The following is a 27,332-nucleotide window of genomic DNA, read 5'->3' on the forward strand; positions in this document are numbered from 1 at the left end:
GTTCTTTAGCTCAGACCTTCCTTGCCATGCTTAATGACTTCTACTCTTCATTTATTTTACTTTAAGCCTTGATTATTAGTTGAATACTATAATTATTGTAGGAGAGTCTAAACAGTAAATCCCAGTATTATAACTATTATAAGTAGGTGTAGCAGGCTGAGGGGGAGGAGTGAAAAAAAATTAGATATAATGGAATAATTAGAGTGCATCAAGTAAATAAGTGAACAGTTATCTTTTTCTTTTGACTTTCATTAGGTAATATTAGGTCCATAAAGGAATCAACTGCTGTAAAAACAAATTGCTTGGGTCTTTACCTAAAGTACTTACAGTGTAAAAGAACTTCAGGAACTTTTGCAGAGATGAAGAAAGAATTGCACATGGTCAACTTCAGTGTTCAGTGCGTCCCTCAAATAGGCAGATTCAAAGGCTTGGGCTCTGATGCGAATCCCATGTCAACAGAAGTGTTCAGGCTTCTAGAGACCTTGCTTAGGCCCTCGGAGAGTTATACGTGTTCTCTATTTCTTCAGTGGGGAGTGGAGCAGTTGTTGAGGGCTCGCTAAGTTTTCCACCTCTTCAGTTTCCTTACTCATAAGATTTTCCCAGAGGAGAAGGCAATGTACAGACAGCCCCCTGCCCCATACGATGCTGTAACTTTCTAAGATTTGGGATTCATGTCTTGCTAAATATTCCTCATAGGCCACCTATCATAGATTGTAACGTGGAGGTGTATGCATGTACCTCACTTTACAGCTTAGAGGGAGAAAAATGGTGATGTAGTAGCACTTAGGAATTGACAAGTGGCAGTAGCAAGAGCAGTGAAGCGTTTTAAAACAGGTAATGCTGCCTGGATAATGAAACCATCTGCCTGGGCAGAAAGCCTGTATGACCACATACAGGTTCAGCTTGTTAGCCATCATGTTTTCCCGTGCTTGGGAGAAAGTGAGTAATTTGATACACGGACCACAGATTTAGAAAGTCTTGTTTCTGAAGTCTTTGGCCTTTGGTAGGAATGTAGCTGCTATTACTGAAGTATCATTGCCTCTCTCTGCAGAATCTCTCAAACTAAATGCTGTATATTTTCCTTTTCAAAAAGAAGGTGCTGTTTTGCATGACTCCCTACACTAAAAACAGCAAGCCATTTCTTCTGCCAAAAAATTGTTTAAATATGGTTGTAATAGGAACAAAGGGAGGAAACAATCAAGGACGTAGAGGCTGTAGTCCTTATTCTCCAGTGACTCCTGCTATGACATGGAAAGAGTCACTCAACTTCTCTGTGTCTCAATTTCCCATCTGTAAAATGGGGTTAAAATACCTACCTCACAGGGGTGTTGTGAGGCTTTTTAAAATAATGTTTGTAAAGTGCTTTGAGATCCTTGGATGAAAGGTGCAATAAGAAATCAAATTATTCACTTTTTTTAGTGCAATACAAGAGTGCACTTCTGTTGAGATGGCTAAAGGCTTCCAGCTCTTTATAGCTATTCCACGTACTCTTCACTATAATTTCCCTCCTGTCATTTGTTACATCTGCTGGGAGTTAAAAAGAACAAATTTTGCGATCAAGAATACCTAAATTGTCATAGTATTGTGCAGATGAGGGCTAAAATAATCTGATATTCTTTTTAAACTGTGTTGCATATTCCTTGTCTATGCAACCCTAAAGCTAACAGAAAAAGGATATATGATAACTTCGTGCACTCTTCACGTAAACTGGCTAACTTGTGTCTTTTTGAGACAAACTCAGCCTCTTCACCAAATAAAAAACTGCTGTTTGGGTCAGTGGTTACAAAACTTATGTAGGGGGCAGAGTAGGTGTTTTAGTCCTACATGTTTTGCAGTCATTTATCAAACAGCCATTAAACAGCATAGTGTCAAGGTAGTTACTGAGTTAAAGGTTAAATCTTAGGAATTGTAGAAATGTGAAATGAAAGCATGATTAGATTTTACAGAGCTGAATCAAAGAAAAGGCACATAGGTTCACGTAGAGCTGCTAGGCTAACATACTTTCCAGAAGACCCTTAACTAATTCACAAACTAATTCAGTACTTAAAATTTCAGTTTAATAAACAGGTGACACAAGTGCTTTGCTGGAGCAGGTTCAGCATCCAACAGACTGTTATTGAGAAGATGACATAGTATACATAAATATTCTTTTCATTAAAATTAATTGCTGCATGGAGATAAGAAACATGAGCAAAACAGTTGTTAAAGGAAGCAGGTAGAACAAAAGGACAAAAATTAAAAGAGGAGGAATGAAACTTGGTTAAATATTTTGTTTTCCTGCCTCTCTTATTTGGGATTCATGCTTTACACTTTCTTCTCTTCCACCACCTTTTTTTCTTCTCTTTTTTAGGATTGAAGAGGCAGGAGAACTCAAAAGGGTATAACCAAACAAACAGAATAAAATATTACAGTTACAGCTTTTACCCAGCTTTACCTACTCAAAAGGAATTTATATGTCTTCACTCATACACTATGTGATTCATATTTTGATTTTTCACTGTTGTGGAGGCAAAGTATAACATATTCCTCCCATTGGTGATTATTTACATGACTCTTATTCTTGTACAAACAAACACAAAACCCCTTTATTAAAAAACAAACCCTGAAACTTCTCAAATTTCAAAAGTTGGCCTGGAATAGTCACTGCGTACCTGAAGAGTTCTCTGGATGGCTTGAGAAAACATGTTTTTTCCCTACTTTTTATTTCAGTATCCTGTTAGAGCTAGATTTGGACTGATTTCACCAGTGTTTGTAGATATCTCATCCTAAAGTTGAAGGCACTGGCAATTTTGGAGCTATAGCTCTCTGCTTCTTTAATTACTTACTTTGATGTTCCTTCTGCTACATCTGACTGCCCATCAGACATAGTTACAAGAAGCACCCCACAAAAGCAGCAGTTTCTACTGAACAGTCTTCTTGGCATCAGGTTTTATCCTTAATATTTAAGTTAATGTGGGATTTTTTTGTACATTTCACTTTAGAAAATTATTGTTAGTGTATTAAAACTTCTGCTTGTGAAATAGCACAAACTAATTATCCAGTAATCCTTAACTGCCTACTTCTATGCAGTCATTCAAGATGGAAATTTTTCAAATAGGAAGTGTTAAGTGGCATCCCTTACTTTTACACTGAAAATCTGATACTCTGATATACTTAATTTTTGAGGGACTGAAACGTAAATATGAATTATGATTACCTTGAGAACAACAGTAACTAAAATAAAACCACCTTTGATGATAAATAGGCAACCCACTATTGACTTGGAATATCTTGTCATGTAAAAATACCACACATCCTTCCCTATTAATTATCTTCCCACTGTATTCAAGTAGATTATATATATTATATAATACTTTAGCAATAGAACATTTTTTTTCCCCTAGACGTAGCCTAGTCATCTACCAGTTCTGCTGCTTAACTACAGCCTACTATCATCCCAGGATCCCTAACCACTGTGTAGAAGGAATACTATCTTGTGGCTGAAATATTAATTATTGTGCTGTTGAGCTTTGTATTTAAAACTCTGATTTATTATCTTGTCCACTAACTAAAAATTATTTTTATCAAAAATGATCTCCTATCATCAAAATGTTAGTGTACAAGCCACCTACTACCTGAAATTTCCTGCTTTGGTTGGTTTAACCCAAACCATAAAAGTCACACTTTAGAAAATGCTCCGTATTTAGGTGTACCACTGTTGAAAATACATCAGAGCTGAAAAGATGCTATCAGAATTTGATGGACTAGCTCTTGAGCAGGTGTTAATTGTCCTAGCTCTACTGGTTTCTTTCAATTTGCACCAGCTGAAAAACTGGCCTAACACGTCAATGTAATGACAGATTTAGGAACTTTCTTTTCCAGTTGTGATGCAAAACACTTAAATATTGCTTGAGTAGCCGATTATCAAAACATAATTTATGAGGTGTTCATTAGTAAATAATGATGAATGTATATGTGTTTTAAGAATGGGTCTAAGAATGACATAACTTCTGAGTGAACATGAGATATCAGAAAATGCTCTCTGGATGATATTCATCTGACCAAATATGGATATCTTTAAGGTAGGCATCTAGTCTGAGTCCCTTTGTTGTCAATGAAGAGAAACAGGCATGTCTAGTAGTTATTAATTTTATTCTCAAGCAGATACCTTAACCAGATCAGGTGGACTGTATCCTTAAAGTGTCTGCTTCTCTTACTGACTGAGGACGGGAACACTGAATAGCTTACTCAGGTATAGATGCCTGCCTTGCTCATGTCTAAAGTTAGGTGAGATGAATCTCACCCTCAGGGCCTCACATTGGCTCCATCTTATTAAGTTGTCCCTCTATTATTCAACGGTTACTAAAACAAAGCTAAGTAAAATGTGGTAACTCTGCACCATTATGTTACAATACACAGGTCAGTAGATAACAGCCCTATCATACATGTATGACCATATAATTTGGGCTAGCGTATTCACTTAAAATTACATTGTGCGTATAATTGCTTCTATCTTCCTTTCACGTAACAACTCTTAAAATTCTTACTTCTCCACAGTTTGCATAGTTAAACTGAGAGACCTTGATTTCTACTGATGGATCCACTAAGTAAAATGCCATTTTGATCTTTGCATATAGTTATTGGTTATCTAGTGTTGATGGTGTGTATGGTGTTAAAAAATTGACAATTTCCTGCTTGGTGTATATTCTTTCTCTTTTGGTGAATGGTGTTCATCAGTAAGAGAATAAATCCAGTAGTACTCACTCCTTTGCCATCTACCATATTTACAGGAAATACAGGAGTGAGAAAAGTTGGAAACATAGGCAATTATGTCTTATTAGTAATATGATTGTAATAAATCCCATAAAACTGTAAATATAGAAATGAAAGGAGAAACATAAGTATTTATGCCATAATATTTAGCAGCGGTAGTAATTAGCATTTTGATTGCCTTTTTCTTATCGGTTCTGTGAAAGAAATTCATGTGAATAGCAAATAAACAAAAATAGCCTGATGGACTATAGAGAAATTCACTTCACATGGGCCTTAGTGTTATAGAATTGCTGTATGATTAACAATATTTGACATGCAGTTTGTTTTCTGTCCGTGCGATTGCAACAACAGTTCCAATTGTAGCCACTTTTTTCTTTTCTTTTCCTTTTTCTTTCTTTCTTTGTTTCTTTCTTTGTTTCTGTTTTTTATGCAGAAGACCATCAAATGAATTGTCACAATACTCGAATAATGCAAGACACAGAAAAAGACGATAACAATAATGATGAGTATGATAATTACGATGAACTGGTGGCCAAGTCATTGTTAAATCTTGGCAAAATTGCAGAGGATGCAGCATACAGAGCCAGGACAGAATCAGAAATGAACAGCAATACATCTAATAGTCTGGAAGATGATAGTGACAAAAATGAAAATATTGGTCGGAAAAGTGAGCTGAGTTTAGATTTAGACAGTGATGTTGTTAGGGAAACAGTGGACTCCCTTAAATTATTAGCACAAGGACATGGTGTAGTGCTTTCAGAAAACATTAATGACAGAAATTATGCAGACAATACTTCACAGCAAGATAATAGGAATATGAACTTTGTAATGCTAGGGAAGCCTGTGAACAATGGACTTACAGAAAAAATGGTGGAGGAGAGTGATGAAGAGGTGTGTCTCAGCAGTTTGGAGTGCTTAAGGAACCAGTGTTTTGATCTGGCTAGGAAACTCAGTGAGACAAACCCGCAGGAAAGAAGTCAACAGCAAAACATGAACACTCGTCAGCATGTCAGGCAAGAAGATGACTTCCAAGGAAGAACACCAGACCGGAATTACTCTGATATGATGAACCTAATGAGGCTTGAAGAACAGTTGAGCCCCAGATCTAGGACTTTTTCTAGCTGTGCAAAGGAGGATGGTTGTCATGAAAGAGACGATGATACCACCTCTATTACTTCAGATAGGTCTGAAGAAGTGTTTGATATGACAAAAGGTAACTTAACCCTGCTTGAGAAAGCAATTGCTTTGGAAACTGAGAGAGCAAAAGCCATGAGAGAAAAAATGGCAGTGGAAGCTGGAAGGAGGGATAATATGAGATCATTTGAGGAACAGTCTCCAAGACACCTTTCTGGAGATGACAGGAAGCCTAAACCCAGTGACGGCCATGTCAAAAAGCCATATTATGGTAAAGGTAATATTTCTATATACCGTATGTTATGTCATGAGAAAGTGTGAGCTAACGTGTTAAGTTTTGCATAGATTTCTGAAATGCAGTTATTAATTCCACGAAATGGGAACTTTATTTAAATTGTAGTAGTATGACATGATTGTAAAATAGCATCATGCTCCAATTATAAAATAAAAGAATTCATTCTGCAGTGTTAGAAATATGTACAGTATTTCAGTGAATATCATTTGGCTAAATTAAAAAAATAACTTTTCAGGGAAACAAAACAATTAAGAGATCATGTTGAAAGAGGCAAAGATTTTTCTCAAGTTTGTAATATATTTTATAGTAATAATTAAAAAACAATGAAGAGAATTACATTGCAAACTATATTGGAGGGTGGAGTTTTATGTAGCAGGTAGTCAATCAGCTATGAAGTGCATATTTTACAGATTGGATTGGGTAGGTGGCATTGTGACTTATAAAATTATCATCAAATGACAGTTATTGATGAAGCCTCTCCCATCTAAAATGTAGAATTGCCTGATAGAAATTGAACAGTATCAGAATGACCGATAACATAAGATAGGGGCAGTGACTGCACATTAATTATCTTAAGATAGTAAGGTAATGGAAACCATTTGCTATGCAAGGCATGGTGTGGCCTGGGCTGAGATCAATAGCAATTTCTTTCTTATGTGCATTCCACTTCACTGGTTTCATTCCATTGTGGAAACAGTTAAGGTGCTGCCTTGACCATAATTCAATACAAAAGAAAAAAAAAGAAAAAAGAAAAAAAAAAAAAGAATAGACAAAAGGTTACCTTTAGAATGCCTTTTAATTTATGGGATTATCATGGTGATGGTGTGTTTATATTACCACACCCCTCTTTAACATGTCTACATCTGTACATGTAGGGCCGTGTTATATAAAGTGTTCAATACCTCCTGAGACTCATTGAACACCCCTGATTCCCATTGACTTTAGTGGAAGTTGAGTACGTGGTATTTCTTGGGAGATGCTAAGCAGGGACTGGGTTCATCTTATATTTGTTGTAAAAATACTTGGTTTCCTTTCTACAACTGAGATGGTGGGCATTTTTCTCCTTTTTATAAATCCCTGTTTTGAAAAAGTAATACCCTCAGATCTACCTGTGACATTCAGGTAGGCAGACAACATCCTGGTCCAAGAAAGGTTTTGATCTTTTTTTACAAGCCTTACAGACAAGTAATGACCAGTCTTTTAGAAAAGCATGGAAATTACTGATGTCAAACACTCTTCTGCAATGTATTTTAGTGAAGTTTTGTTTGTTTTAAACACAAATATATGGTCCAGTGAGTGCTGTAGTAACTTCGGGTATTTGGGGAAGACAACTTTATTCAGTTAGTGTATTACTGCATAGCCATGTGGATGTTGTGCTAAATGTTGTTCACATCTGACCTATTGTAGGTACATTTCCCTTTGAATATATGTCTCTCATAAAACCACAGAAAACATGGCAAACCAATATTAATTTTTGAATAGCTTTTTAATTCTGGTGTTGTCCAGCACTTGCAGTCTATGTATGCCTGGAAAAGCATTTACGCATACAGATCTGCTGTCTCCTGTAATTTCTGACAGTAACAGAAGTATGGCCTTCCTATTTCAGTAAATTCTAGAGCTTCTTTGAACCATCCTTTCTTAGGAGCTGCAGGCTGAATTGATAACAGGTCCAAACCCCAGCCAGGGACTAAATATTGTGGTAGTTTGGACCAAGAAACTTTGTGGAGTGGATCGTTCTACACTTTTTTAATAAAGGAAGAAAGAAAAAATTATTCCTTCCTTAGTTGAAAAAAACATAGGTACATTCTGGTAGTTGTTGAGAGAGGAAGCTTTAAGTAAGACAATTTCTTATATCATTTGTTCTCCACTCACACATTACCTTCCAAATACTCCTGGGAGAGATAGCCACAGAGGTGTATGATACGGTTAAGTGGAGACTTTTTGGGTACACAAGTTTGCAGTGAGAACTACTTTCTGGCTTCAGGAGTTCTGCTTTCAGAGATCACGGAAACAACTGTTAAGGGACCACTAATCATTTTTTCCCCTGCCATTTAAAGCCTTCTAAACAGGCTTTCTTCTGAAATTTATGAATTTTAAAACCTTTTGAGTCCTCTGACAACCTTCACTCAGGCAATACTCCCATTCTGGCAAGGAGTGAGGAAAGGTTACAGAATTAAATAAAACTATGCAATATTTCTCCCAATTAGCAGAAAAGGATTTACAAAAGAGTATCCAATGTTTTGTATAAAGTTGTGGAAAGTTTAGTCAAATGTCTTCCATTAAAAGCAATGGGAAATTGTGCAAGTACAATTTTATGCAAGTTTTGAAATCATTAAGAATAGTGTACAGCATCTTTTCTGACTCACTAGACCATAAAGGCTCTTAAGGAACTGATACTTGCTATAACTTTATAGCATAGACTTGAATACAGAGGAGGATTGGCTTGACACTGTAGGTTGTAAGTGTCTGAATCCTCAGCTGCTCTAAATTAGAATACCTTCACTGACTTCAGTGGAGTTCTGACAATGTGGAATAGCTAAACTTCCTCTAGTTTGAAGTCTCTAAAAAGCCATTATGGTCTATTAATCATCTACATTTTTTGCAGTCCTTGAATATTGTTATATTTACATAATTTATATTTCATTTACATTACTTACTCACTTATCTAATGATTTTACACATCCCAAAGTACTTGACTTGAAGAGTTGCTTAGAGTTGTGTATGTATGTAGCTGTGGGCTTGCTGTTCTAGTGGTCTCAGCACAGGCCTATCTGGCAGGAATTCAAATCCCTCCTCTGACATTTGCTCCTTCTGTGGCCTTGGGTTTAACTTCTTGATCTCTTTGCTTCAATTTCCTGATGTATAAGATTACGGTCTTTCCAGGAGTGTTGTGATAACTGTATAGCACTTTGGAGATAGATTTGTATGGGTATTTGTTGTTAAAGAGTATAAAACTGTGTTCTACAGTCAACATGCAAGTTAAATAAAATAAAACTTTCATAATTAGGAATTCCATTTGCAAAATACAAGGTTTAAATATCATAGTAAAATTTAAGAATGGATTTAAGACATGGAGAGTCATTACAATGAGCTAAAGAATTTCTCTAAAATGAGGGTGTTCTGGGAGAACTTGGAATGTAAAAGTATATGTATATATAAAAGCTACCAGAGGGAAATCAAGGAAAAATACGTCCACAGCTGAATGTGAACTCTGGATTGTATTGATTCATGCTGAAAAAAACGGGTTGTATGTGAAGTTCTGCAAGTACGGAAATATCCACTGATTGTACTGAGGGTTGCATTTGTTGAAGCTGGGATGGAATTTAATGTAAGAAAGACTTAATGGAAGACAAGTAGCAATATCTTATTTTCCAGAGATGAAAGCATAAATACTGAAGCAGAGTAATGACAACAGCAGCATAAAATACTTAAATGAGGATAGCTCAGATTGGGTATTGAAAGGAGGATGGACTAAAAAAATGGAAGAGGGACGTTGGTTGATCTTGAGCCAAAATGGTAGCAGTTAGAGTATCCTGAATTTTATTCCTTTATTACTAATATGAAAATCAGCAATAGTCTCCAAAATCTGGCAACTGTGGTCAAGATGTTAAGATGTAATTTGTATCATGTGCTGGGCTGGAAGGGTAGGGATGTTATTTTACAGATGTTCTGTTAAAGGAAACAAGCTGAGGAAGTATGTGAGAAAGTTCTAGTTCAGGATTAATCTCACTAGCAGTTCCACTACATTATTGGCAGAAAACTTTATTTTGTTGAAAAAATGTCTATTTAGACTTTTCATTGATTTGTAGACAGAAGATCTAACAGCATTCTAAAAGATCATTAACCTTTTAAGCACATGAATATTCAAGCATTATATATGCATGTTTGTAATGGCCCAAATTTTCACAGGAAGCGATACTTTCAGTAATTCTGGTTACAATGTTTACCCCACCATAATTTATTGAAGAGGAAGGAATATTTACATAATTTCTACCACTTCATAACGAATTTAAAGAAAATGACTCATCTCCTCAGTGAACCTTGGAAAAGGGATTTATTTATGCTGAATCGTTGAATCGTTACACTAGAGCTGGGTTTGCTACTCTCAGGATATTGAACTGCTATGACAGTACATTTGCAGACCTTAATACATAAGGCAAATAAGAATGTAAAGAAGGGGAACTCCAACTAAACAGTTTCCAAATGACCTTACACCCTTGAGCTGATGCTTGCCAGCAGAACATTGATTGACAGTGGTATGGCTTTGCTATAAAAAGGTCACTTTCCAATCACTGTGAATGGGTATTGCTGTGATCGTAGGAGCCTGCAGTCTGAAAAGAAGATAACGGGATAAAAGTGACAGAACTGTGTTAAGAAGTAGAAGTTTTTTATTTTTCTTCTAGTTTTCATAAGAACATTTACCAAAGAGTAAACGACATGATTAAATGAACCTTCTTACAGAAATGTGAAAAGCGTCATTCACTTGACACATTTGTTGTAAATTATAGATCCCTCAAGAACAGAAAAGAAAGAGAGCAAATGTCCTACCCCTGGGTGTGATGGAACTGGCCATGTAACGGGGCTTTACCCCCATCACCGCAGTTTGTCAGGATGCCCACACAAAGATAGGGTCCCTCCAGAAAGTAAGTTCACATTGTTTCATGGAAACTGGGGATAAAACTACAAAAATTTTTCTAGCATGCTTTTTAAACCTTTTATTTAAAAAAATGAATTTCATTTTTCAGTATGGTTTGTCTCAACTTAGTCAATTGTTCTGTGTTATATTTTTTCCTTTATTCCATCATTTCCATTCTCTACTAACTTTTACACTAAAAGAACAACTTTTAAAGCTGTATTCTTTGATTTTAAGAATCCTAGGTTATTTTTAAATAGATGTATTCAGTCAACAGAGAAGAAGGTTTCCAGAAGATGTGCACTGCTTTTACTTCTGCGTGCTGATGTCACATCAAGTGTCCCTGTTGTCTTGTACAGGAATAATTGTACCGGAAAAACTTGCAACCCCTTTCCTTTGTTGTTGTTGTGTCTGAAACATATTAAATTAGATTATATTATTTAAAATAACAATTTGGCTGTTTACTTAGTTACACAGTTCAGGATTTTGAGCAAACGTCCCCTGTCAGTCACATGGGTGGAGTTTCCTGCCATGTCAGCGGATTCTCTGCAAAGGAGGTTCACCCATATGAGCTCACGGGCATTCACCTGAAGGCAGAGGGCTCCATTTCTGGAAGTCACCTTCTTGGCTGGTGGAATCAACATAGTTCTGTTGAAGCTAATTAATCTATGTGATTTACACCAGGCAAGCGTCTAGCTAAGATCCAGTTCTCTTTCACACCAATTTTAAAATGGCATTATTCCATTGAAGCCTATGGACCTAAAATCCCCACTGTCCACCAGCACTTACAGACCTAACCTCAATGGATTTACAACAGCCTAAAGGAAATGTCATAAAGACAGTCAGGGCTAAAATGGTCCCCAGTTCCCAAAGGAAAGTAGATTCAGAAGGATAGGAAAACAGAAGTAGATCAGCACACCAAGAGTGGCAGACATAAAAAGTCTCCTCTTTCATGGTAGAGTGGCTTCTTCCAGAAGTAAAGTAATGAGGAAGTGCTTTAGGAAACTTTGCTGTAGCTTGGTTGATCTCTGAATACAGTAGAACAAATAGGGTAATTTCTCTGCTTTGCTAGACCCTGTCATTTTCTGAAACACAAATATTTATTTGGTTGCTCAAAGTTTTCTCATTTTTACAAATGGTAAATAAAAAGCTCTTTACAAGACTTTGTAAATCAAAGAAGAATATAGCTTTAAACTGTTTGCATGCTCTTGTACCTACTAAAATGAAAAAGGTGAGCTCATCTTTTTATTTTTTTCCTGTGATGTTGGCCTTGTGAAGCATGTTTCAAGAACAGCTTTGAATAGTAGGAATTTTCAGAGTAAAGCTTTTGCATCTATACACATTTTAGTACACTGATGATGGGGTGATGATGATGGTTATCTTTTAATCAGTATACATGGTTAAATTCTCAAGTCTCTGAACAGCTTTTATTCAGTTCTTAACTCAGTCAAGGAATTCACTGATTTTATTAGATCTTTTTTTGAGTGAGAACTAAATACAGGCTTCCAGACTACTTCTTGTATGAGAAAACCAGAACTTTGCAAGGGCTGGATGGCCTTTTTCCATAGAGTGATGTACTGCCATACAGCTCCGAGACATGGATTCAGATATGTCTCACACCATACAAAACTCTTTAGTGTTACCAAAAAGTTCTTGATAATTTGGCACTTCACAGCATGAGCTTTATGATTTAGAGGAGTACTGCTCTGAGCAGCCTTGGGAGTAAGTTTTCCATCCAGCTTGCAATGGATGCAGATGTAAATCGGTTCACTTACTTAAGCTTGTACCACTTTTTTTTTTTTCCCCACAGTTTTCTTTTTTTCCACATCCCTCGAATTTTTAAGTGCTTATTTTTAGTTTTTAGTCTTTTGAAAAAAAATTCTATCCATTGCAATTTTTACATCTGTAGAGAATACAAGTAAAAATTAAAGGGCCAATTCTGCTCGTCATATAGATATGAATGATATATCTATGTGGAAGTGGGCAGAACTGGCCCCTAGCTCAATTGGGCTGTCTTATAGTTAGGGTTAAATTCTGTTCAGGGTTGTACTGAGGTGTGTTTCAAATAATTCAGTGTTCTACCAGTATAACTTGAGAGCAGATTTTCAGCTCTCGAGTTTGATACTGTGTATATAAAGCTATGTATTATGAATGCGTACATTTCCTGAAAGAATTTTTCTAGTCCGTAATTTTGTATTGGACCGTTGCTAGCTCACCCTTTACTGTTGAGCTGATCTTTGCTCAGTGCTTTTGTATGAAGATGTTGGAAGTCTTCTGCTTCACTGTTGCACCAGAGTTGCATTTGTTTATAGGTTCTGTAACCTTCATAACTTTCACTGTTGCCCTGTGTTAATGAGCACAGGGTCACAATACTTACTTCCCTCATCAGGCTTTATTGGCTATGTGTGTCACGTGTATTTTGAGGAATGCTGGTTGTTAATGAATCCTGCTTTGTTTTAAAATGGTTTCATATATACTGGGATTTGATTTTTTTTTTCTTGTTTTCATACTCTGCTGTTTTCTCTTACTCTCCTTGTCAAGTTCTTGCCATGCATGAAAATGTTCTTAAGTGTCCTACACCAGGCTGCACAGGCCGGGGCCACGTAAATAGCAACAGGAATTCCCACCGAAGGTAAGGATGCCGTCGCTGGACACCAATCTAGAGGGAACAGTGCCTCCGAACTGCAGCCCTTCTAGCAGTCCATTGGCGGGGGGGTGTGAGTGTGCGTTTCGTTGTTCTGTTCTGAGGATTGACAGATGGTGCTTCGTGTGCTTTATCCATTTTAAAGAGTAACATTTATTCATGTATTTTCTGAGGAGGACGAGTGTGCGCTTGCTTCGGTATGGATGAATTGATCCACGGAAGACATTTTAAGCATCCTTAGCTTTTTGGGTGGATTTTTTTTCTTTCTGTTTTGTTATTAGCTGAACAGCAGTGGTACGAAACAAATGGTACGACTCCTTACGGGTATGTCGCAGGGAGAAGGAAGAATCTGCCAACAGCATCAGGACTAGGGCAGAGTTCTTGTTCTCACACTTCGTTCTCTTCAGGGATTATTTTATAGTGCATGAAAAAGTCCACTCTAGTTCTAAAAATGATTTTTTTAATACATGAGAAATGGCATTTTAAGTACACAGACATTGTAAGAGTTAGCCTTCCTACTGACCACGGTCTCAACCCCAAAGTCCTTATTAGCTAAAACTGAATGAGAATTTTGCCTGTGTAAGAAGAATTACGAAAATGTCTCATTAAATTTAAAAATGAGAAGCCAGAAATGTTACATGTAAATATTCTAGCCAAACAAAAGAAGAAGAAAAAAAGCAACTTTTCTATAGTTTCCTAAGATGAGTGATAGATTCTTATAGAAGGGATGTCATTGCCTATTAAATTCTGTAAAACAAATAACAAAATTATCAAAATGCTACTATAATTTTTAGTACATGTCATGATTTTCCCAGAGAAGAACAAGATCTTGCTTATTTCTTTACAATTTTAAAAAATCCAGGAAATGCGGGTAAGAGGGTAAAAGGAACTATGCAAGGTTCCTATTAGCAAATTCCTTTTTTACTGTTAATAGTAGCATGAAGGCTTAAGGGACTGCACAGGTACTGGACATTCAGTCTTGTCAAGCTCTGGGTTACGAGAGCCCCTCATATTAACTGCATGTCTCCCGGAAGACTCTTGTGGGTACCAACCCATCTGCAATAAGCTCTGGTACCCCTTTCTTCTCTGCAGTGATGCTGCCAGTAGATGCAGCAAAAAACCTCTGAGAAGGCTTTATGGGAATTACTGCTGCTTGAAGCAGCATTCGCTTCTGGTTGACTGTCTCCTGGAATATTTGAGGTGTCTGAAGAAGAGCGTGTCAGTGGAGCGCAGCTGCCCTCTGGCATGACTCCAAAACCGCCCAGAGCCCCCTCACCCCTCTGCAGAACTGGGGCAGCGAGGGAGGGCTGGGGGGAGCAGCCTGCAGTCTGTGCTCACCTCTTTCTGCAGCTTTTGGGGCATTTTGCTCTGCTTCACCTTTTTTTTGTTCTTTTTTTCCCCTTATTTCCTGTAGAGAAGGGAACATCTGGGAATGCACTGATTTGCCTTTCATTTTAATTTCTTTTCCTGTGGAGAACACAGAATGCTGCGGTCACATAAGCATGCAATAGACTATGACAAGGAAAGGACCCCCTCCATTGTCAGGTCACAGGTTTTTACAGCTTCACTAAGAGCACCATCTGCTGGCATCAGTATATTTATTTTTCCCTGTTCTAAATCTTTTCCAGAAGAATCAGGCTTATTATTGTCACTTCAGTAATAGTTCAGCATTTGCAATTTTAATTGAATTTCAATTCAAGTGCAGTTCTTTTCATGTTACATCATCTACTATTAGAAAATATATTTTAGTGGCTGAAATTCATGAACAAACACTAAGTATAACATAGTTGAGATGTAGATTTAGAGACCCAAGGCCGAATTTTGCACTCATTTATATGCCTAGCAAAAAGATTGGAGTTAATGGAGCTGAATGAGGTGTGAAGCAGTGCAAGATTTGGCCTATATGGTGTCATTTAATCATCTTCAGGAGCCATTTCATTGGCAACATTGGTAGATGCATAAAGGTCACAAGTCTGCTAGCAGACTGCTAGCAGAGCTGCACAGTAGATTCCAGTTTATATTCTCCTCTCCTACTGGTATGTTCACTGGCTGACATCCATGAATAATCTACCCATGTACAGTCAGAGAAGAAGAGCAGATGTAAGATCTACCATGCAACTTTGAAAGCAGAAGAAAGGAAGTCTATTCTAGAGAAAATACATATGACCAAAAAGCTTTTGGAAACTCTTTTCCTTCAGATTCTTCCTGATGCTGGCTAAGGAGGAGAAGGAGTAATTGGATCAGTGCTATAATGTGAAACTACACAGGACAAGACAATTAAATTTCCTTTCTGTAATTGCAGCCTCTCTGGATGTCCTATTGCTGCAGCAGAGAAACTGGCTAAAGCTCAAGAGAAGCATCAGAACTGTGATGTGTCAAAATCAAACCAGGCATCAGATCGGGTTTTAAGGTATTAGAAATCACTATAATACTTATTATTATGCAGAATTCATCACACATTCACCGACTCTGAGAATTTATATTTATATACGTTGTATATACATATATATCTCCTTTAAAGAAGAGTTAGAATTAGGGCTTCTGGATCCAATTCACACAGTGTATATTTCCCACTCAATTTACATGGGGGAGGGTTGGTAATTATTTTGGCAAATACATGTAAAGCTGAAAAGCTCATTTTTGTCTTAGGCATTGTTTGGTGTAAAGATGACTGCTGGAGTGCAAAGTCTAAGAACAATGTGAAAAAAGTTGGTATCTTTTGGGAATAAACTAATATTTACCGGTAAGTCTTGGTTTTTTCAGCAGGCTTTTACTAGTAAATATCAGTTTAAATTAAACCAGAAGCCCTATTTGCATTACCAAACTGGTAGTACACCTTTTGGCAGGACACTTGGAAAAATGCCAGGTATAGCTGAGATTCCAAAAGAAGGTGAGGCTTAGTTCTTTGTCTCTGTTCCCCCACTCGCTGCCAGGAAGGACAGAAAGAGAGAAAAATTGTCCTAAATTTTCATACAGGAAGGACCTTGAACCAATCTGACATATTTATACCCCTTGTCTTCATCCATATAGGATTCTGCATTTATCCAAAGCTGTATCCAGCTTTGTGCTATTGTCTCCTCTTTTGAGATATGTGGGTGAAATAAATATTACTTCTAAGGAGCTGAAGTGTGAAGGATACATGTAAAGGAACTAGACTTCTGCATGATTGTACCAGCCTTATGCTGATGATGCCCCAGGAGCTGCAGAATTTCTCCATCGATACCGCGGTATCTGTGGGCTGGGATAGGTACACCCCTCCCAGCTGCCTCAAAAAGCGTGGAGGAAGTGCCACAGCTTTAGTTCCTGGAATTTCCTACTTATCCCATACATTTCTTAGTATTTAGCTGTCTTCTAGTTTTAAAATCTGATAGGGCTGCTTAAAAGGAAAGTTTTCTACTGTATTATCAACGTCATTCTTTGAATACTCTCTTAAAACTTCATCTAATCTTGATGGTCTTTTCAAAAACCAGTCCAGTCTTTCCATAGAGCTAAGAACACAGAATTATGGTTCACATCTACAGAATAATTTTTGCCATGCCTGTTGACTGTGTTTTCCTTCCTCAGATTGTTTTTGATGGGCTTTATCTTAACTGCCCCTAATTCGGATTGTACGATTTTTCATACAGCATCCCAGACAGTTTTCTTAGAGAAGGGTTCTTCAACTCCTGTCAATAAAAAACACCCTTTGAGGAAGTAACACAGTTTCTCACTTGATGGAAGAAGACAGATCAAAAATGCAGTGGCTTTTACCACTGCTCATTAGAGAGAAGCCACTACAGTCAGATGCCATACAAAGAAGGCAACTGCTCAAAAGCAGCATCCAGTTTGCTGGCAAGCTCCCTAGGAAGTTGTGCTGCAATCTTAACTTTGCTTGTGAGCCTGCCCTGTGTTTCAGATTTTATAGGCAACTCAACTAATGCTTTCATCTTGTCTTCTGCTTCCCTTTTACCTTTAAGTCATTGAAGTATTTAAGATGAAGAACTTGGGAGCTGTTTATAATATTTGCATGCAGGCAACTGATGGGCAGACAGAGATGTTCTAAGAGTAAATCTTGAATATTTGTCTTCATCCCAGTTTCCATCCCACCTGCATTTAAAATTTCTTACTTAAAAAGAAATCAAATTCATGGGACTTCCGTTCCACAGAAATTTTGGATTAACATTGGATGTACAGGATCTGAATTGCATTTTTTAAGCTAAATGTAGATTATCTTGAGACAGGATCAAAATATTATTCATATCAGCTCATTGTATAAATAAGCCCACTGTATTTTGTGAGGAAGAAGTGTCTAAAGGAACGAGCATACATAAATCAAAGGGAATAGTATGACTAATATGATTTCTTGGGTGATCTTTACATAAATATCCTGACTAAATTCTATGAAAATGAATTCATTCAGAAAAACGTAATATTCAAAACCTATTTCTTACTATTTATCACATTCCATTTTGTCAGTCAGCGTGATGATACTTCTGATCTGGACTGAATTTATGTTCCTATGAATGTTCCTTCCATTTCCTCTGGTTATAAATGCAGTAAAGGAAAAAAAAAAAAAAAAAGGGAAAAAGAAAGAAGACTTGATTATGTGATTCTTGATTCCAGCAGAAGCACCTCAGGTGTGCTGTTCATCATCTTTACCTCCTGCTAAATGCAGTAGGTAGACATGCAGCACTGTGTAGCAGTTGCTCCCTATGACCCAGTCATATAACACTTTCTTATATAGGTAAGGTTTGCAGGATCTGACCTTCATTTACCTGCTTTGAGAGCTGACGACTTCTGTGTCCACATGCAGAAGACAGCGTGACAGGGGAGTTCAATACAGCATTCTTTCACTGAGATCTCACAAGTTTCTCCAATGGCCGAATGAGATCAGTCAGGGCTTTTCCTGACTACCCTCCCTGATCCTAAACAAAAGAGATATTCAGCTGAATACAGTTTTATTCTGTATTCATTGGCAGGACCTTCCTTGAGGTGTGTATCTGTGTATTAGGAATCGCAGCTCCTGCCAGAGCCTTGCATTTAAGGGTGAGCAGGACCTGCGAGGCAGCAGCTCAGAGTCAGCAGAGGTTGTGAGACTCTCCTGTGTATTTCTCAAGATGAACATGGATTTCTATATTGAAGGATGAAACAGGACTAGCTCCTTTGGAAAGCATACAGGAAAAGAGCATACAACTCTGTTGAAAGAAATTCAGAGGAAACTCCATTAATTAAGTGGAGCTTCCAGTGCTATTTTTTCTTTTTGACATTTAAAGGAATTTGTCCAAACTTCTTCTGTCAGTCTGCTTGCCCCTCTTTAATTCACCTCCCAAAACAGAAAATGTTTGCTATGTGATGCAATTACATGAGGAAGGGGAAACCCTGAAGTATTTTAAAACAGAATTTTAAAATACTTTTAGCTACAGGATACATTTAGTGGTATTAGAATTAATTTTGTCTAGGCTTTGTTCAACAAAATATATATTGTTTGTCTGCTGAAAATAACCAAACTAAGCAAATGCAATAATATATTGCTGTCTCTTGAGTACAAGAAATAACTAAGATTTTCTAATCTGAACTATAAATTATGCACAGACACAGTAAACTGAACTGCATCTAACAAACTTTACATATCTTTAATTTCTAGGCCCATGTGCTTTGTTAAGCAATTGGAGATCCCTCAGTATGGCTACAGAAACAATGTCCCCACCACCACACCCCGCTCCAACTTGGCCAAGGAACTAGAGAAATACTCTAAGACTACGTTTGAATATAACAGTTATGACAACCATGCCTATGGCAAGAGAGCCATAGCTCCCAAGGTGCAATCCAGGGATATATCCCCCAAAGGATATGATGGTAGGAGGTGCACACTCTTATACATGAGAGACAAGTTTGCAGTTAATCATGTTGTTGTATATGTAAACATCATACAAATAAGACATGTTTTCATGTTCATATAGTATTATGAGGAATGCTGTCATGTGTAAGTTATTTTAAAGGCCTTTTAAAAAAGCGTTGTTTTATACGGTGCTTGCTTCAGGATTGTTGCACAGGTGAAAGAACATCTCCAGCTATTAAGCTCCTGGGATGTGTTGAGATCGCAATAAAAGCTAAGTAATAGAGCTAGTCCTTATGTTGCTATTTGGGAGACCTGGCCTCAAGGGTCACATTAGGATTCTCGCTTCCGTACGGTAGTTCAGGTAACCCATAAAGATAACATACTTGCTCTGTGGGGATAAGGAAGTAGAAAACCTGGGTCTCATTGCACTTCAGAAATCACTGCTACTTACTTAATGAGGCATTTCTGCTCATTTTGTCCTCATGAATACTACCTGTTGAATTCTCTGGAAAACCTAATATAAGTAACATGTTTAGGAGTAGGCCAAAAGTGGCTTCAGTTCAGGAGAAGACAATGGATGGGGTCTGTCAGGCAAGAGGAATTTTTTTAGAGGAGAGAAATGAACTGCAGGGTAAAGAATGAGGATTTGGGTTGTAGCTTTTGAGGGCATCAGGAGTTTTTCAGAGCAATACAATTATGTGTGTATAAATATATTATGTGTGTGTGTGTGTATATATATAAAAAACCAAACTGTGCCTTTATCTTTTCTTTTTTTTTCTTCTTTTTCTAATGTTAACAGTTTATTTTTTGGTTAAAATATTTGATACTACTCACTGAGTACCATAGGAAATTTCAGGCAGGTGTCAGATTTCTGTTTAGGAAAGCAGAAATAATTATACACTATAGAACAATTTATGCTGTTGCCTGAACACAGACTCTGACATTGAAAAGTAGGTAAGTGGAGAAAGGGAAAAGTGCTACAGCTCTTGCCTTCGTATTTCTGATATTTTGGATATTTTGCTTTCTCATAGAATCAACAGGCATGTTCTTGCACTGTAGCAGAAAGGAGAAGGGTTGTGAAAAGCAACATATTTTTGAGTAAAAGTGCCCTTTTTTCTTCTCTCACGCGCTTGTCTTGTTTGCCTGTATCAGAATAAGGGCTTGAACATTCTTAAAGGTAAAGCACTAACTCTGACTGTGGTTAGTAAGCTAATGAGTGTACATTAATATAAGGTAAATGAGATATTAACTGTTGCGTATATGCTCTGTCTGCTCTTGCAGAAAGGAAGGAATCAGGGTATTACTAAGGATCCTGTGGACATGCGTATTTTCAGATCAAATGACTGATGCTTAAGCAGCTGATACATATTTTTCTCATTTGAGAGCCCTTTTCAGCAAATAATTACAAACTCCACTTTTTTTCCGGAATCACCAGAACTTGAAAATACATGTAACATTAAACACAAGTTTCACAGTGGCCTTAAATAATCAAAGGCTAGGGTGATATAGGTCACTGTCCTTATGCACACTCATCTTCCTTTGATACAAATAGGAATTTTACTTGGGAGATAAGACTGGGGCTAGGTTGCTTCACTGCTCAGTAATGTGAGCCAGAAAGGACTGAGGGAGACTATACATGTGATTCAGGCTGGTACAGCAAGTATACGTGGTTCTTCTGTACTCAGAACAGCTGAAGTCCATTATAGCTGAAGCAGGTTGTTTGCCAAATGAAGGCTAATTCCTTATGGATTTGTTCCATACCCCTGGCTCTGCAGGAGGCGGCACATGCTGTATGTACCTGGTTCCAAGTGATGTGTGTGCCATTTGGCCAGACAGACATGCCGACATGGTCCCAGAGACGGGACCTAATTTGAGTTTTTCTTTGTACCCTATCAGTGATTCTCATGAAACCTTCAGGATTCACATCTTTTTGGTATTCCATAAGCACTCCATCATATTTGGCTTAAACTGGCAAAGGATTTCGAAGTTCCTCAGGAAAATCAGCTAAATTCATAGAAGGATGAAGTGAAATCCTGGGCAGGCTGAAATCGGTCAGAGTTTTGGCCCTGACTTTCAATGGAACAAGGATTTTGCTGACAGTTATTGTAAATAACTGAATATGAAGGAGATTTCAGGAAGAGGCTCTTCACTTAAAAGAGCCACTCTTCCTCAAGAAACATCACGGTATTTTTAGGTGACTTTGTATTTGTGTGTAAAAAAAATTATTAATTATTGCTGGTAAAGCCATTATGGAGGTACTGAGTGCACACCTATTATGTATGTCAGCAAAACACTTTTATGTGAAAGCATGTAGTTCTGAAAAGTCATTTTGGGGAAACTTGCAAGTAAACAGCGCCTTAGCTTTTCTGAATATAAGATGAGACAAGTAGTCTAAGGATATGAAAAATCAGTAACTTCATGTCTTAAGCCTTTTTTAATTGTAAGCTAGCACTCTATTTTCATCATTAGAGAAAGGATTCTATGTTCAGTAAGTGTGTGGTTGTGAGTGACATGAACATAAATTGCTACTTTGGATTGTTTTCTTGATTTTTTTTTCCACCTAAGCTTTAGTAAAAACCAGGTAGAAAATAGATACTTTGTATTGTGGGGTAGGATGCTCTGATAATTCTTGAGAAATCTTGTGTTTGTGGGCTTGTTTTTCCTTTGAAACCAGTTTCATAGTGTATTGGATGTTGGGCTTCTGGTATACAGCAGTAGAGATTAGAACAGCTGGACACAGCAGGCAGAGGAAGACAGCAACTGTTTCAGTTGCTCAGGTGATGGCAGGAGCTCCTCTTATTCCACCAATAGTCCTGGGTCCTTCCATCAAAACACTGAGAAGATGTTAGGAGTGGGATTCATCTGACCATATCTAGACTTTTATAATGTCAGCACCTACATCTGGGCTCATCACCCCTTTCAGATCCAAGCAGAAAGAATGACACTTCTCTGATTCAATTCATCTCCTTCTGAAGTACTTATTTAAAACTGGTCAGATGAATCGTTGCCTGAAAGTTCCTGTTTTTTTCCACTGCCTGTATAGGAAGCCTATAATGATGAGGTCACATATCTGAAGTTAGGTGAGATGAACCTCTTGCTGTGCAAGTCAGAAAAAGTGTTGAAACTGTGATTAATTTACATAACACACTCAGTATTTAGGCAATACTGGGGTTGAGGGTGCCTGGGCAGAATGTAATTCCACTCCAGATATCTTCCTTTGGTCGTTCACATTGTTGGGATCTCTCCCACTCCTCCATTGTTAATTACTGAGGAAGCCTGTAGACTTTGAGAGGTTCTTTGTAATCAGCCCCTAGACATGTCTGATGGTAGGCCAGTTTGAGTATGCAGCTGGTTAGACCTGTATCTGTTAGTTAATGGGAAAGGTGTTCTCCACATTTGGTTTCACTCCGGATCGCGAAGTGTAGGTGGACTACAGAGCTTCCAAAACGTGGTGCCACAGGGTTGGGTGGTGTATCAAGCAGAACTACCTGGTATTGAAACAATGCAGTTTTCCCTTCATTAGAGATCAACTTGATTTAGTTCATTATAAATTGATGACCTTTGTTTCTCTTGAAAAGCTAATGTGAAATGAACAGTCTGGGTTATACGACGAACCTTAAAATGTACAGCTACAGTAAAGTTAAAATAACCATGGCCATTTCTCTCTAAGTAAATTTTACTTAAAGTATTGGTAATCTAAAAGCTAATAATTGTGTAGCATGCTTGTAGCACTTTACATCTTCAAAGTGTTTTGCAAGTGAATCACAACACAACTAAATTTTAGAAGCAACTTTCTATGTATAGGGAAAATGAATTTGAGGGATAATGTAGTTTGACCAAGGCCACAGAGGAGTCCTTATCAAAGCCTGCATGAGTTTCTGATGGTTAGTCCTATGTGTAAAGCTGCCTCTTTCCCTCCCTTTCTTTAGCACGTACTCTTACATATATATAATTTCCCATGTAGTATGCCTCTTATGTCTGTCTAAATGTGACCTACTATAACAAGACTAACATTTTTTGCAAGTGACAGAAGTCTTACTTGTTCATATGAATTTTGAAAGATATTTCTAATTTGACAAGTTCAGGGGTACAGGGTGCTTGCTGTGTTAACACAGTAGAAACTGAATTATTCAATTATTTCCTTCCTTAAGTATAGGAAAATTCTGTGTGTCTTAGATACTGTTACAAAGTAACAATGGATAAATGCTGAATTTTTAATGACCACCACTGACTACTATATTAATAATGAAACTCTTGAGAAATAGTTCACAGATGTAGTGTTAGTGGATACCCTGCTAGAGTAGTGCTACTATGTGTTCAAAACAAAGAAATGTGATGAATGTTTAGCATTCACTTCACTTAAAAAAAAATCACACCCTGTGCATTATGTGGCTTTCCTGAGAAAACTCCATCTGTTATGAATTAAGTGAAACACTATTTCCTTTACAGTAAAAATAATGCCATGATTTTTTTTTCATTTTTTTAGAGAAAGGAGGATGACATAAGCTCTAGCAGAGATATTTTGCTTTCAGATTCTTCTTTTGAATCCTGCCTGCCTACCAAAGCAGCCTGTGGTTCACAAATGGGCTGTGCTCATGGGAGCAGATTATTATATGTGTGTCTGCTCAGACAAATACACCTGAAGAGTCTGGCATTTAAATGGAGCCCATCACGAAAAAGCTCTAGCTAGGGCCTGACCTTTTTTGTATAGCTCTCTAATCAGCTTGCTAGTTGGTTATTGTTATACTGTGCTATAAGGTATGATCTCTGCAGTATACATTTCTATCTTGAGGGGAAGTAGTCGCTGTAATATGCATGTATGTATCCTCTGACCTGGACTTTTTTATGAAATACATAAACTTAAATTTAGGAGATGAGCTCACACTTTCTTGCATTTTATATAAATATTTTTAAAACAGTTTATTTGGGAAGAGGGTTGGAGAAATAAGTGGGCTAATAGGGCTGGTTTCCATTATTACTATAATACCTTTGGCTGCAGCACCAGTGCTGCATTGTATTTAGATAGGCTGGACGTGAGCTTTGTCAGTGCCTTAGCTCTTCTGTGACGGCTCGCAGCTTCTGTGGGCCAGCGTATGGCTGAGTGCTGCTGTCCTCGGCGTGAGCAGGAAGGGGGGTCTTTGGTCCTTCTTGGTTTTATGAAGGGTTGTAGGTGCTTGAGTTGTTTGAAGGTGGGGACGTTTCACTTATATCTGCTTCCATTTATACAGCCACTGCTTCTGCCTTTGTGCAAGCCGTGGTAAAACTCACGCGTGACCATCACCTCTCTCCTTCCATCATGTTCCTCTCCTTTCTGATGGCCAGTGTCATAATTTTTGCCTGTGATGTAGGAAGAAGAAACTTTTTAGGAAGCATGGGGTGTTTGAGGACATACGGGTCGCACTGCGGCCCGGAGACCAAGCCCGTCAGCCTTACAGTGGGCGTGATCTCCTGCAGCTCTGGGGATTCTAGGCCTTAAATTAACAGTTTGCTCATGTAAACAGGAAAAGGTCCCATAGTGTTATGTTGCCCCTCACTGATAAAAACGAATGAGCCGAGCAGATCCTACCTTCTGTCTGACTATATATGTGGGGTAAAAGCAGTGTTTCTGTGTTTTTATTGTTTTCTAAATCCAGCCTGTTTGTCAGAACGATTCATGGTCACGTCATGCAGATTTTTGCAGGAGGTTATTTCATACAAACTCACATACGTAGCATACAAAAGTCAAGACAGAAATCAAGAAATACAGCCATCATTCTTATTGCGGGCTTTTTTTTTGGCATCGGTTACTGTTGCTCATTATAAACTTCACCTCCAGCAGTTTGTTTTTCTCTTCACTTATGCAGAATGCTCGATCTTTTGAGTCATCCTTGTCATATTTCTTCCCACAGCTAAACGCTACTGTAAGAATTCAAGTCCAACCAGCAGCACAACAAGCAGTTATGCCCCTAGCAGCAGCAGCAATATGAGTTGTGGTGGAGGCAGCAGTGCCAGCAGTACCTGCAGCAAGAGCAGCTTTGACTATACTCATGACATGGAAGCAGCGCACATGGCTGCTACTGCTATTCTGAATCTCTCCACTCGCTGCAGGGAGATGCCTCAGAACCTCTCCACTAAGCCTCAGGATCTCTGTGCGAGGGTAAAAATTAGTAATTCTGTTTGTTGATGAAGATTTCTCTTTACTGCACTTGCTCTGTGGCCCTGATAGATAGAAGAATAGCTTTAGTACATCTTGCTTTTTTTTTTTTTTTCTTTTCCTCAAAATTAACATAATCTGGTGGCTCTGCTAAAGCAGGGAGGAAAAAAAAAAATATGCAAATTGCTCACAAGTATCTCGGGAAATCCCGATCGGTATATAAACTGATGATACCGATAGCATGTACTCCTTTTTTTAATTTGTCTCTTACTAGTGAGATCTATAATTATAAAAGATGTTTGGATTGCTCAAGTGGTATTAATTGCACTACTGATTTTTTTGCTAAACACAGTCTTATTCATATATTTTGTGAAAGGATTAAGATTTAACAATGTGTTTTCATTTAAAAGTCACAAATGGGACCGAAGGTTGTAAGATCTAGTACAAAGAAATCTATGCTACTTGTATGTTACAATTTCTTGCCTGTCTGTGATATCACAGTTCCTAAGTCACTGTATAATACATTTGAAATGAACAAATCCTCCGGTACAGGTGACTCTAAATGTGCTTAACAGTAGTGCAGGGTCACTAATGTTCTATATGTTCATAGAGCCTCAGTATGTTATGAAATGGCTATACAGATAAAAATAAAAGCTTTTGTTGTTAAGCTTCATATACTAAGAAAAACAGTGCACTACTAACATTCATTAAAGATTTACCAGAATATTTTTTTTTTCATTATAAACTTTAAGTTTCAACGCTGCTAGCTGTTAAGAAATTAGTATTTAACATGCACCAGCAAACAGTACGGTGCTACCTATAGGAGACCACTAGATGGCTAAGTAGACAGATGCAGTGCAGAGGAAACATTTTTATTGTGCTTATAGAAGAGCTTTTGAGCTGGCAGACATGTTCTGTTCTTCTGCATATAGACAAAGGTTTTCTTCCCGTCATTGTGTAAAGCCCCTTGATCATTCATAACAAACTAAACCCGTAGCAGTAAGTATTAGTAATAATCATGATGTCAGCCAGAATGGCTGGTGACTTTGTTTTCAAATGCTGCTTTTTATATTAATTTATTTAATACTGTTCAACAGGGAACTCTCTTTCTGGCATGTAAATAAATGCAGTTGTTCTCTACATCAACATGATGGAAAAGGTTGGAATAAAATGCTAAAAATCTTAACGTGTCAAAACCAGAAGGGGCCTCTTTCCTAATGTGTCACCCTACATTGAGACTGAAGGAATGAATCTGAGAAGATAAACAAGTATTTTCTAAATTAAATTAGCAGGATAGCAGCAATTAGATGTATACTCTGACAAAAGGCAGTAATTCAGAAACAGAGATTTGCATTCACAGTGCTTTCCTGCAGCTCTGTTGTTATGCAAGAGGAGAGAAAGTCGCCAGGTGTATGAGGAGTCAGTCACATTCATGTTAGTTTTGAAACCAAATTTCTCATGGAGCGTTTCATTTTTGAAAAGATGAGGGATTCTCTGTGGGCATTTTAATTTTATCTGCCCTTAGTTTTTTAAAATTTGTATTCATTTTAAGATATCTTACTTCTTCTCATCTAATATAATAGACAACCCTTGTTTGTTTCTATAAAAGAAAAAGTCAGAGCCCATACTCACCCTATGTTTCACAGTACCTAAGTCGCCGCAGAAATATGCACAACTATTGTTGCAACTGTTCCACTGCCTGAATTTATTGGTTATAAAGATAGATATATGAAATGTTGATACATTTACATCTGCAGGGAAGGAACTGTGAAATCTGAATGTATTTTCTCATTGGCAAATTGTGTCCAAAGGGACTTGTTTTGGTACCCTACCTCCCTGTTTAATTTTCTGACATTATCTAGTCAAGCATTGACTGTTAATGTTAAATAAACAAAGAAACAAAGAGTATTTGATGCTAGCTGG

At 37.6% G+C, this 27,332-nt stretch overlaps 1 protein-coding gene across 17 annotated transcripts in view; it reads left to right on the plus strand.

Annotated features, from left to right (window-relative positions):
* MYT1L (myelin transcription factor 1 like) overlaps positions 1 to 27,332 on the plus strand; it is a 315,937-nt gene that overhangs the window by 225,794 nt on the left and 62,811 nt on the right. For 9 of the 17 annotated variants that reach the window (XM_052809716.1, XM_052809720.1, XM_052809717.1 and 6 more), the window contains 6 exons: positions 5,186 to 6,163; positions 10,690 to 10,824; positions 13,356 to 13,446; positions 15,761 to 15,868; positions 19,082 to 19,293; positions 25,165 to 25,412. In XM_052809716.1, the coding sequence (XP_052665676.1) occupies positions 5,186 to 6,163; positions 10,690 to 10,824; positions 13,356 to 13,446; positions 15,761 to 15,868; positions 19,082 to 19,293; positions 25,165 to 25,412 (1,772 nt within the window). The remainder of the gene's footprint in view (positions 1 to 5,185; positions 6,164 to 10,689; positions 10,825 to 13,355; positions 13,447 to 15,760; positions 15,869 to 19,081; positions 19,294 to 25,164; positions 25,413 to 27,332) is intronic. The other 8 variants (XM_052809723.1, XM_052809728.1, XM_052809727.1 and 5 more) reach the window with 6 other exon arrangements.

This window comes from Harpia harpyja, chromosome 15 (genome assembly GCF_026419915.1).
Source record: "Harpia harpyja isolate bHarHar1 chromosome 15, bHarHar1 primary haplotype, whole genome shotgun sequence".
Classification (NCBI taxonomy): domain Eukaryota; kingdom Metazoa; phylum Chordata; class Aves; order Accipitriformes; family Accipitridae; genus Harpia; species Harpia harpyja.